Raw genomic sequence first — 13,701 nt, 5'->3', positions numbered from 1 at the left:
GTGGTCTGACTCTAATTCGTGAAGAACCTCGATTGAATTTACATTGAGCGTTACGTTTTTAAGTAACGCAACGTCTAGAATGTCGGGTCGGTGTGCGACGTTATCCGGATAACGTGTTGGTTCGTCGGGTGCTATTACTGAAAAGTTCCGCGTGTCTGTGAGAGAGTCTAATAAAATTCCGTTTCTATTTGTGGCTCTACTGTTCCAGCTAGAGTGTTTGGCGTTAAGATCGCCGCCCACTATGACTGCGGCCCCGTGGCCGAGTAATGCTTCTATATCTGTGTCTAATATTTGTTTGTTCGGCGGAAGATAAGCTGAAATAACAGTGATCGGCTGGTGATTCGCCATACTGACCCGGATGGCAGAGGCCTCGATGTTAGTGAGGACCGGACGATCTATAGGTATACAGTGTAGAGACCTTTTAAAATAAATGAGGGTGCCGCCCATACGGGTGGTGCGATCATTCCTAACTAAGTTATAATTAGCGATACGCGGATCGCGTATACGTGGTTTTAAAAATGTCTCTTGCACTAAGAATAGGTCTAATTGATGTTCGTGAGCGAACTCCTTCACCAAGTCTAGTTGAGGCTTAAGGCCTTGGGCGTTAAAATACGCTATACGGAGCGTATGTGGTTTGACCCGTCCGCTTACGTAATTAGGCATCGCGAATGTTGTTTTTATACTTTAGCCCTATTTCGGTGAGGGCACGGAATATTTTGCCGTTGTCTGCCATAACTTGCAGGAGCGACGGCGGGTCTTCCCGGACAGCATCGAGCCTGCTGGCCAGGGCTGTTATTTCGTCAATGTCGAACATCTCTGACAGTTCGAACATGAAAGCAAAGGTGCTGCCGCCTTTGCTACCTGTTGCCGCGGACGCGGGCGCCGGGGGCCTCGGTCGCGGGACCGACGCCGCCGGGCGGGACGCTAGCGGAGGCCGGAGGGGCGCGGGGGCCGCGAGAGTGGCCTCTGTGGCAGCGTTGGCAGCCGGAGGAGACCTCGCCCAGGCGTTTACTTTCGGAGGCGGCGCAGGTTTGAAGGTTGGAGTGAACTCCACCTTCTCTGCTCTGCTTTGCGGCTGGCGGCGCCCTGGGTGACGCTTGTGTTTGGGTGCCTTGGGACACCCGCGATAGCTCGCGGGGTGCCCCTTCTCCCCGCACAAGACGCAGGCCGGGGGCTCCGCGCATTGCGCTGGTCGAGGGCACTCTGGCGTGCCGTGTTTCCCGAGGCACTTCACACACCTCGGGGTGTGTTCGCAATTTCGTGCCGAGTGCCCGTATAATTGGCATCTGTGGCACTGACCGGGCCCCCCGCGGTTGCGAGGAGCTTCGGTACGGATGCCCTGAAGGGAACAAACCGATTTTATATTGAAGATATCCTTTCCCTCTTGCGTGAGGTCGAGGACTACGAGAACCATGTTAAATGGTTGTTTATTGATGGTTCCGCGCATACGGTGCACCTCGTGTGCAGGGTAACCCTGCTCTTTGAGGTCCGACAGAATGTCGGCCTCGTCTAATTCTTTGGGGACGTTTCTAATAACGACCCTCAGACGCTTCTCCTCAGGCAGGGCGTACGTGTGGAAACCCACACTCAGCTCTCTAAGAAGAGATGTCAGGGCGCGGTGGTCCGCTACCTCTCTGGTCTCGAGTTTGATTAGAGATTGGTACGCCCTCGCCTGGAAGGAGAGCGTCTTCGGGATCCTGTTTTTGACGGTTAACCATCGGCCTCGGTCCCCTATAAAAATAGGAGGCGGGCGCTTGGTCGGAGGCGGTACGCGGGCTTTAGCGGGCGCGGGCGCGGACGCGGGAGCGGAGCCAGTCGTGGCCGCGGCTTTCTTCGCGGGTGTGCTATCCAGAGAAGGCGATTCACGACCGCGCTTCTTCTTGCGACTGACGGTGATGAAGCCGTCAGCATCCGACGCGACACTCCGCTCTCGACGGTAGAGCGGTTTCCGGCCGGGCCGGTGAAGCACTGGAAGCCTGAGGGGCTACCGTGCGGTCAGGACTGACCGCAGGGACCTTAGGGGTCGCCTGCGCGTCAAAGTACGCCTGAAGGACAGGCGGACGGGCTGATCGGGTGATCACTTTCCTCGGTTTGACCGAGGCCACGGAACTTGCGTCGGACGCATTACCTATATCCATTTCGGATTCCCCGTCGGAACTCGAAACGTCGGATGATGATTTGTATTTTTTGGATTTCGCTTTAATAGCGGCATCCACTGACTCATCTATAGATATCTTAATTAACGGAGCGATCTTCTCCGTAAATAGCTTATCTAGCAGGGCGCTCAGAAGGCCCTCGTCGGCAACCATTGGTGAAGCCATGGTTGTTGTTAATAAGTTAAGCGGGTGACAACCCCCGCTGCCCGAGTCAGGCAGAGGGGGAATATAATGATAAAGTGGACAACTATACTTTTGTTGTACACTTGCACATTAATAAAATACTATTAATAATAATGAAATATACAAAAATTAAAAGAAATTAATAGTAATAATTAAGCCTAAGACTTAGCTTTGCTGGATGTAGACTGGCTGGGCCGGAACCCCGATGTACGCTGTGCAGGCCCCCACGGAGAAGACACACACGGCACGATCTGCAACACTCACAACACACACGATTAGCGTGCAGAATCGCGAAACTCAGCACAGGTGCTAACTAACACGATCGTAAAACCGGGAAATTAACACTTATTATAACTAAGCTACGTTCCGCGAAGGAACGTAACAGGTGCGAGACTCAAAGAGTCCCGAACAATGGCGCGCGACAACAATAGCTAGCCCAGGTGGCCTGAGCAGATAGTGCGATAACGCAGGTAATAAAATATTCGAAGGAGGACAGATAACGCGGCACGTGTGCTCGCGTTGCCTGCCTGAATCGAACTCGTGCGCAGGTCTCTAGAGATGACCTGACTCCGTAGGAAGTGTGGTGCTCCGGAGATGGTGCGGAGCGTCAGCGACTGCTGCGCTCGCAGCCACTTGCGGCCCGTCTCACTTATCAGGCACAGGCCGATTTAATAATTTACACTGTATAGTCTGGCTCACCAAAACTGAACCTAGCAAAAGGTGGCAAATTCAAAAAAACTTATATATTGCCCACAGAACAGTTTTACCTATTCAGTGGTATTACCAACTACAGTATGAATAAATAATTTTGATACATTTCCTATTTTTTTTTTGATAATTCCTTATCGGTTATTATATAAGTAATGGTTTTAGTTTTTTAATATTATAAAGTCTTTGATTACATAATTATTATGATAACACGTATTATTGAGAGAATATGAGTTCTTGGCAGTAAAATGTACTATTTAAAATTGTTACTTAAACGTACAAAGGGATCGTATTATAAGAAACTAGAGTATTGAAGGGGTAACAAATACCATCAGTGCAGGAACAATATTTAATGAAAACCACTACATAGCTGAGGTGAGCGTAAAAGTAAAAGCCATAGGAAGGAAAACAGACTTTTAATTATTATAATCAAAAACTGATTCTAACATTTCCATTTCCATAGATTCGTCTGAACTACTATTGGAACTATCATCCTGCACACTTATGATTAATGGTTCTAGCTCTTCTATTATACCATCCCTCGTTTTGTTCTGAACTTCAACATAAAGAATATGCACTGTTATTGTCTTTCAATGTTCTGGTGTACAATCATTGTACTAAGTGGTTCCCTGACTTCAAGTTGCTAAGTCGAAATTTCCATAATTTTGCTGAAGGTCATATTAATGTGAGTTGAAGATATCTCATGAATACCAGTTTAAAAAAAGTTAGTCATAACTGTTCAGGAATAACAGATTTGATACCTACCATAAAAAATACCAAAATTAAACGATTCTGACCTATAAAATGTCTTTATTACTTTCTTATTATAATACAATCAACAGCAATAGCTTACAATCATACAATCATTATTTTTTTATATTAATCAGTTTTGAATTACACCTTAAATCAAAAGGATTATTTAAGTTACAATCGCCAACTTTTTTTATTTTTATTTATTTATTTTAGGAAACATAAAGGATAATACAATACAATAGCACCCTTTAAACCACATTGGTTTGTGTGGAATGCCGTACGTTCTATATTGCAACATTAAAACAAAAAAAAAATCAATGGAGGAAACAGTAGAGAAAACAAAATATACTAAATAATAAAATATAATCAACAGAACAAAAATCATGAACCAAGACTTATTATTAAAATGGTTTCAATTCTTGTTATAACTTGAACTAATATGTCTTTGTAGGCAAAATTACAATATTCAAGACAGAGTTAGTGCTGTCTCAATCCAAAGCTTTTGTTTTTCTTAAAAAAAATATTTCAATGTATAACATAATAAACACTTTACCAGTGGGAGGCACCTTTGCACATGATGCCGTCTAGATTATGGGTACCACAACGGCGCCGTGAAGCAGTAATGTGTAAACATTATCGTGCTTTTCGGTCTGAAGGGCGCCGTAGCCAGTGAAATTACTGGGCAAATAAGAATTAATATCGTACGTCTCAAGGTGACGAGCGCAATTGTAGTACCGCTCAGATTTTTTGGGTTTTTAAGAATCCAGCACGGCATTGTAATGGTCAGGGCGTGTCAATCACTCTCAGATGAACTTCCTCGTCTCGTACCTGAATGTCATACAAGAAAATTGATAAATATTTCGACCTTAGCACCTAAATATAGGTATATATATATAAACTGTGTATACTATACAAATAAATATAACTTATTCCTATGGTCTTTTTGATGTTTGATGCTTTTCATCAATCGAGATGATTGAAATGAGATATTGGTTAGATCATTCCATATTCGTTAAATCATCACGGTGATTGATAATACCGGACATGTCGCGTTCTTCATTCACAGTAATGTTCCCGTTCAACATTCTTTTACCCAAAACCAATCAATGAAAACTGTCTTCCACCGTGATACCAGGTCAAAACATTAAAAGCTTCAAACTAAAGCGAACTACAGACTCAATTTTTCAACTCGAAACTACTGTTAACCTGTTAACAACGCTATAATTGGTTATAATACACTTTATGGCAAACAATGTCAAACACTCAGTAGAAATAATGCAAAAAATGCGATACTCACTTTTACGTTTTCGAGAAGTTATGTTTCTGTAAGCCGTTTGATTGAAAGATGATGATACCTGCAATTAAAATTATTTTTCAAGTTCAAGTTAAGGGCGACAGTGCTGCTTCAGTTCGCTTCCTAGAACAATTATATGATGATGAGTAGCGTCGGCGATCACTCACTATCAAGTGAGGCTGTTTTGGATGGGGGATAAAACTCACTAAATATCGAGTCGATAAAAAAGATGCGTCTTTCTAGAAACTTCTCTTAGGAGTAAGAAAAATCAAATTCCGTACGAAGCTTAGTACTAGAACGTAGTGTTTAAATTATCTTTGCTTAGTACTGTTTCCTTAAAAATTATTCATGTCATCCATATGTCATCATCAAGTAAAAAGAAAAAATATCAAAAGAGAGAGAATCGGTGCTTAGATAGGTACTCACCTCTCTCACATATTTTTTTGCAAGCAAAGACTGTTCAAGTTCGTGCTCAAGTTCCACGGGGGAGTATACTGAGCGTCGATCTCTTGATGCCAGTGTATCTAAAATAGGATATTGTTGAACATGTTAGTTTATCAAATATTTTCAATGGTTGTTTGTGACTAAAATAAATATCAGTGTCGGATTTGGAACATAGCAACAAATCATTTTACCAGTCGGAGGCTCCTTTGCACAGAATTCCGGCTAGATTATGGGTACCACAACGGCGCCTTTTTCTGCCATGACGACGTATTGCGTAAGAATTATTGTGTTTCGCTCTGAATGCCACCGTAGCTGGTGAATTTACTTGGCAAATGAAACTTATTCCTCAAGGTGACGAGCGCATTTGTACTGCCGCTCAGAATTTTTGGGTTTTTCAAAAATCCCGAGCGGCACTGCATTGAAATGGACATCCCCAGCTGAACGTCCTGCTCGTCTCGTCTCTTACTGTCTTAAAAAATTATCACAAAGTATGTTATCCAAAAAATAATAATTATGAAAGTATTGGATTTTAATTATCAGCGACAGTTAGATAATAAGTATTTTTTTATAATTTTTAAATTTCATTCATTAATGTCTACATTAAACTCTATATTATTATCGTCGCATATTCAATATAATAATGTATTTTACTATAACTTGGACTCAAATTCATAATGTATTTCATTGTGTTTTTACCTCTTGATGCCATGAGCGACTCGTGAGCTCCATAGTATATGGGCCGTTTCGAAGTAGATTCCTGCAATTAATGACATAGTTTTTCAATATAAAATATTTTTAAGGTTCATTGTTGACGTGCATGGCATCGAGCAGGGCAGTTGACAGAGTCTTGTTTCGGAACTTCTGGAAGACGCAAAGCTGGTAGGCACAAGATGGACTGAAGATCTGCTCAAGATCACTGCAGAGGTTAGTTGAGGGCAACGCAGTAGCACTGTTCGTGGAGATCTTTAGGTGGGGCTTTGTCCAGTTGTGGACGTTTTTCGGCAGAAGTGATGATGATATTATATTTTATATCCAAATTTGGGCTCAACCACGCAATATCCGCAATGAAGCAAACCTATGTTTAATTATTATTTAATTTTTCTTGTCTCAGAACCCGAACACACTTTCCAAAGCAGACAAGTAGTAACATCTACATTACTTGTGGATCATCTTGTTGCTCGTCTACCAGTCTATCATGAACGCCTCGAAGTAAGTCAAATTCTAAATCAAGAAGCAATTCGATGCTATACAGATCTAACAAGGATTGATTGATGCCCGAGAATAATCAAGTAACAGGGCAAGTAATAATTATTTAATCAAAAAATTCGTTGTAATTAACTGTTGGGTAAGTATTTTGTATTTGATCACTCATGAGGTTGTTCCATTCATCAGCCACTTACTGACCGAACTTATCTACTATGGCTGCACTATAATGAGACCTTAATAATCAAATTATAATAATCTAAAATAATATTAATAATTTGAACATATGATTAATTAAAAAATTTTTTACAAGTGAATTAATAAATAACACTCTTTATACAAAATAAAACATAAATAATCTTTTAAACTAATTAATTACAAATAGTAGGTAAATATCATGAAGATCGCAGTCGGTAGGTAAGATGCCCATAAAGCTGGCAAAATTACCTCTCTGTATGGCTTATTAAAAAAAATTAAAAAGGTTTGAACATCATAAAAGCTCTGGAAAATACGAACCCGGGCTTCTGAATCGAGAGGTACTTCCCGAGACGCTTTCCGTTGACGGAAGAAAGAGGGAGACCGTTGGAATTGCCATAAATTGGATATTAGACTTTCTTCCAAGCGTGTGTAGAACTCCTCTGACTCATCGTCATCTCTTCTTCCTTGGACAACTTCCACGGTTAATTCTGGCAGTGACTCGACGGAGCTCTGTAATGTTTCATGAAGAGCTAAAAAGATAAAGTAAAAGTTTAGGCATCAAAAGTAGAATTCCTTCCGAGCGTGTGTCTGCCAACCCGGTAATATGTCGTGGACTTTACAACGGATGTAGAACTATCTATAAATACCAAACTACAACTCACAGATAATCTAAGCTGAAGATAACTATGCTACAACTGTTGGCCTCAGTTCGTATTCAACATGCAACAAGTATTCAAAATGGAAAAAAATATTTATGGATTATTTACCATTGGGTACCCTTGCTTGAGAATCTTTAAGCTCTGTTCAAACTAAGGCGAATAACGCATGGGACGCGGAACGGAAGTCGCTCGCGCCGATTGTGTCAGCTAACTTGTATGGACATGTTCAAATTGACGCGAGTAGTCGCTCAAGTTGAAGCGAAACAAGAGCGGTACGCCCGGCGGGATTGTTTGATCTCACAATGCAAGATGTTTCTCCACTGAAGGACCAAAAAATGACACGCGGGAAGTCGCGTCAGTTTGAGAGGCTAAGCGAGCGAGCGAATTACGCTAAAACACGTCCCGCTTCGAGCGCGTTATTCGCCTCAGTTTCAACAAAGCTTTTAACAGTGAGTTTCGGAGCTCCTTCTAGGCTGGACGCATGTAACAAATTTGTGCCCTGTGAATCTTGTATAATGAATTGTAGATGTAATTGCAACCAACAGGAGGTAATGCGTAAATTCCTCAAGAAAATGATGGTCTCGCTTACATTGCCACTTGATTAAAAAATAAACACAATAAAATCTGTTTTCGATGGCGTTCGCGAGGACTTCAACTCATTTAAGAAGCAGATGTGTGACGTTAACGGTACATAACGGAATAGCGGTATTTTAAAATTGGCTGACCATCAGACAAATATGAAATAAGATTCGCGAAAAGCAATCTACTACAGGGGTAATTACCCAGTGAGTCGATTTATTATCAAGCGAGATTGCCGAGCTTTGCTTCACAACTAGAAATATTACTGACCAACTGAAAGCAAAGGATCAGCGGGATATTTAAAAATATAGAAATTTCCAGGATACCACTTTTGAAGAGCGAATATTTGAATAGTTGTGATACACAATATTACTACAAAGTTGGGGTTTACGCTATAACCGACAGATATCGATTACATTCACAGTGTTTGAAGCTTCAACAACATAACTAGCGATATTCCCTCTAACCACGATGACAAAACCTACCCAGTCCTCGATACAAAATATCATTATCAGATTGTCACTGCGATATACTGATATCGCAAGATGGAGCTGCCCGCCAACTACTTCAACTAGCTGTTATATAAATAAACCCGCCAGCCAAGGATACGTGTCACTTTCTGACTGTAAAATTCTGTTACGTAAATTTGATACCTCTAAAATAGTATACATATCACATGAAGGCATCTGAATCCAAATCCGGACTTAACGCTGTTTAGTGTGAAGAAGTTTTTAAAACTATGACGGATATCGAAACAAATCGAAATGTCTACCAACTCATAATCTTTCAACAAAAACAGTAGTCCTCCTTGGTATAGTGATGAAATGGAAACTTAACGGCAACTTACTAGACTACAAGACCTTATTCTCCCTTCTTTGAAAGAGGTTTTTGAAGATGGAGTCAGAATATAACAAAAAGTTTATTGTACTTTTGGCACAATATTAAAGCCTATCCAAAGTTGTCTTGGTCCTTCGTAAAATCACATCTGCTTCTGTATCTGGAAAATCCTCTCCACTGGTGGCGAAATCTGCGAGGCTTTTAACGATTATTTCTATTCAGTTTTCATTCCTTCTGGCTGTCAGAATTCTTATCACACTATTTCAGGTAGTACAACCCTTACAATATGTTCCTTTAGCACGATAATGTATATAAAGAACTGAAATACGTAAATATTCATAAAGCTTCAGGATCCGATGGGATCCATCCTCTACTCATATCAAACTGCGCCAAACAACTTGTAGCACCCTTAACATATATATTTCGTCTTTCCATCCAGGGGTATTTCCCACTATATGGAAAGAGTCTTATAATCCCTATTCCAAAAACCAAAAGGCGAGAATGTATAGACGAAAATATAGCCATATCAAAACATTGTATCTTTGGAAAGATCTTTGAAAAAATAGTCACCCACTAAATGTCGTACTCGCTTCGCAATCAAATCTGCCAGGAACAGCATGGTTTCTTTAAATACCATAGTATCCTAAACCTACAGGTGGCAGCCGTATACATCGATTTCTCCAAGGCATTCGACAAAATAAACCACGATCTTCCAATGAAGAAGCTTCCTAGGGCCTGGATGAAAACTTACAGGCGGGTGCTGTATACACCGATTTCTCCAAAGCATTCGATAAACTCTGGCTGTCTCTGATAAAGGTTAGTCCTCAAGATTTCTCTCTATGCCTGCGGGCGTGCCTCAAGGCTCTTATATAGGACCCTTGCTATATAATTGACATAGGTCCTGAAACATAGTAACTACCTATTATATGCTGACGATACTAAGTTGTATCGAATCATAAGATTAATTAGTGAATGAAGTTATGAACTTCAAGAAGATTTACATCGACTATTTGCTTACTGTGAGGCCAACCATCTATTTTAAACAGTATTAAATGCTCTGTAATATCATACTCACCAAAAAAATCTATATAATTACGACTTCGACATTAATGACAAGACAATTAAAAGAGTAAAGTAGTAAGAAGTTACTCCATATTTCATCCATCCATCCATATTATTGATCAAATTTTAGCTTCAGCTTTTCGAAATTTAGGTTTTTTATTACGTTTAAGCAAACCCTTCAAACGACCAGAAACACAAAAGATCTTATATTTCTCTTTTTTCAGATCCTTCTCGACTTTTGCAGCACTGTGTGGAGTTCTTGTTAAGATGTTCATATTAAAAGAAATAGGGAAAGTGCAAAAAAATTCATTAAAACCTTAAACATTGTAAATTAGTCGTACGATGATTCTTTAAAAAATACAATGTATTATCGCTATGTAATAGGCAAAAAATATTTGATATAAGTAATATTCCTTTACGAAATGTGGAATAAACTGGTCAAATCGCCGTTGTTCGTGAATATGCTGTCTTTTGTTTCTCGAATTCGTCTTTCCAAACGCTCCTCACGTTCAAAGCCCCTATTCGTTCCCCCGTAAGATATATTTATACATGTAATTCAATAATGAGTCGTTCCACTAACTTCTATAATAAATATTTCACAATTGTTGATTTATTTAATTTTTTATTTAATATTTTATTATCAATATCAAAGCTTAAATCAGTTCTCTCTCAATGTTTAACTAATGTTTGATAGCACTAAAAAATCTGTTTGATCTTATTAGCGATAATTATCGATTATCAAATTTATATATTTTTTATAATAATATATAATAATAAAAGTAAACTAAATTGTAAAATAATTTGTCTAGTCTAAGAGTGGCTCAATAAAAAAATTAATATGAATATATCTTAACTATAGGCACTGTGGGTTTTCTGATATGTTTACTTTAACCTTGTACTATATATTGTGTTTATTCCCTTGAATAAAAAAAAATAGACATTAAAAAAACTAACCATATCGACTCTTGCCTCACCCTCTCCTTGTATAGATATAATAAATATTCTCTTTAATTATTTTTCAAAAATTGTTAATTCTAATTCGAGTAAGTAAATTCTTCGTTTTGCGAAGTATATTTTATATACCTTTGTAACGGGATACAAGAAAATGTATAAATTGCATAATATTGTGTTGCGAAATTCAATATACTTGATAATAAACGTCATTGAGGCAAATTTTGTTATAACATAAAGGACTTACCTAATAATATTATAAATAACAAAAGTAATAGAAAATAATAATATAAAACATTAAACAAATATACATATTTATAATATGTACAGTAATTTATTACATGGGGCACACTAAAAGTTTTGCACTTCTAGCTAATCGCAACAACTTCAAATGTCGAATGTTATATTGTTTGAAACCCTTCTTAGTAATAAAAAAAAACAATTGGCGGGAAATCATTTGTCAATTGTTTTTAATCACACATCAAAGTTGTACGTACGCAACGAGAATGAAATTAAAGAATTTAGAGCGATGGTTCATGATTTCAAGAGTTGTCACTCTCTGCAAGAATGTGCCGCTCGTTTTCAAAATGCTAGGGAGAGAAGCACCTTGCTTGAGCATCGTGAGGCAATGGTTTGCTGAATTTGAGGGAGGTCGGGTTTCTTTTCAACTGCCGTCAACGAAAATAATGTGGCTCCTGTTAAGCGCCTAATTGAAGAAAACCCACGGATTGTCTATGAGACAATTCGAGGACTATTGGGGATTGGTGTGAGCCAAATTCATAAAATTTTACACGAAGAATTGAAAGTTCGGAATCTTTGTTGTCCTTGGAAGCGGGTGGGTAAAAAAATGATCGCATTTTTTTTCTCAGCTACTGGTCCCATCTGCACAATTCTACTTGAAGATCAAAAGAGTGTGTTTATGCCGAATTCGTGAAAGACGACCAAAAAGTCGCGTTCTCCTTCATCATGACAACGCTTCTTCACACGCGTTCAACAAAACTAAGTCATTTTCAGCTTCCGAAAAAGCACAACTCGTCACCCATCCTGCACATAGCCCCGACCTAACAACCTGTGGTTTCTGTATTTTCCTCAAAATCAAAGATTTGATGAGAGGTTTCACTTTTACCAATTCCGAAGAGGCAGTGATAGCGTTCAATCAGCACGTGGAAAACATGCCTTCAGATCTGTGGTCCTCCTGTTTTAAAAATGGTTAAATCGCATGAAAAAATGTTTAAAATGTAAGGGAGAGTATTTTCAAAAGCAATAAACAATATTTTGGTTATATTAGCATGTTGTAAGTGTCACCTACGTACTAAGTATTGTGCCGCAATGATTGTCAACAAAAGTAAGCTAACTTGGGTTTATGAAGGTTTAATGTCTACTGACTTTACAATCTATTACTGGGCTGGCGCCTAACGTGTTATTGATTCAAGAGATGTACAAAGATGTACTTTAAAAAAAATGTGTGTGTACTTATGCATGCACGTAAGAAGTTATACTTCTTTGGCCTAACGAAGTAAAAATCATTAAATGAATTATTCCTCATCCTATTCTACGTTTTTAGAAAGAACAATTTTGTAAAAATCTTGCAAAGATGGCTTTGACAATTAATTATTAAATTTTTGCCTGTTTTGCCTGTTCTAATAAATAAAAGAAATCAAAAAAAAAAAATCGAATGACGCAAACGTCCGAAAATTTGGGGAACCAACTCCAACCTATTACTTTTGTGTTACAGTTATGCGGGCACATCTTAAAATTTCACTCTCATCATTTTTTCATAACGCGCCTTAAGTATAACTTGAAAAAGTATTTAAATATAAAATGCAAATACTTTCCTAATTTACTATTCCAAATGCAAGGTATTTTCAAAATACTTTATACAAATAAAATAATTTCAGATAACAATCGTGCCACTGGGGGCTAACTAGGGCTTTTAAAACACTTTTTTTACTGTTGGGTGTTGAGTCGGTACTGGCATTTTGCATGTACCTATCCCCTCTAATGGCCATTTACCGAATCGTTTACCCATTCACTTGAAAATATAAAATACATATCGAAAAGTATTTCAAATAACCATTTACTTTAAAAAAATACCTTAACTTTTAAAAGGTAAGGTATTTGTATTTTCATTTTAAATACAAGTATTTCAAATAAGTCACAACTCTGGTCGTATTGTCACTATCACAACCGCACTGCGGGTCTTAAGGAACTTCCTTTCAGTACAAATAAACTGCAAATCAAAAATCTTGGTTCGTCTTGAGGTTTATGTGGCTGTTGGGGTACTTTAATGGCCGCCTTCTACACTACAATTGGGGATATAGCTCACACTTGGCTCAAGATTTAAGCAATGTTTCGCTTGCATAGCTATCTTGACTAACTGTAACAAAATATCGAAATCGCTAATCAATTTAAAGGTAAAAATAATGAACCTTATTATTTGTAGGTACAATAGCTAATACAACTAAAATACAATAGCTATTAATATTTGAATTTGATGAATGAAATAAATAAAATTTTAAATACTAATTATAATAATTCACCTCGCCAGTTTCTGCCACTGCTACGGTCCATTTTATTGTTTTGTGGAATGGGACTCTTCTCTTACAACAATATTACTACTCTGATTCGATACTATCGTAATATATGAGGCGACTAACTTTTATTAAAGTACCTT

At 38.6% G+C, this 13,701-nt stretch overlaps 2 protein-coding genes across 2 annotated transcripts in view; both read right to left on the bottom strand.

Annotated features, from left to right (window-relative positions):
• LOC126978998 (uncharacterized) overlaps positions 1–13,701 on the bottom strand; it is a 97,923-nt gene that overhangs the window by 69,430 nt on the left and 14,792 nt on the right. The gene's annotated exons all lie outside the window — the stretch shown is intronic.
• Positions 4,542–13,701, bottom strand: part of LOC126978709 (uncharacterized) — a 77,028-nt gene continuing 67,868 nt past the window's right edge. The window contains exons 7-11 of the mRNA XM_050827733.1: positions 7,258–7,469; positions 6,235–6,295; positions 5,521–5,618; positions 5,098–5,155; positions 4,542–4,628 (exon numbers count right to left, since the gene is read on the bottom strand). Coding sequence (XP_050683690.1) covers positions 4,594–4,628; positions 5,098–5,155; positions 5,521–5,618; positions 6,235–6,295; positions 7,258–7,469 — 464 coding nt within the window. The 3' untranslated portion in view covers positions 4,542–4,593. The remainder of the gene's footprint in view (positions 4,629–5,097; positions 5,156–5,520; positions 5,619–6,234; positions 6,296–7,257; positions 7,470–13,701) is intronic.

The sequence above is a fragment of the Leptidea sinapis genome, chromosome Z, assembly GCF_905404315.1.
Source record: "Leptidea sinapis chromosome Z, ilLepSina1.1, whole genome shotgun sequence".
Lineage (NCBI taxonomy): Eukaryota > Metazoa > Arthropoda > Insecta > Lepidoptera > Pieridae > Leptidea > Leptidea sinapis.
This window is presented reverse-complemented; position numbering and strand designations above follow the sequence as displayed.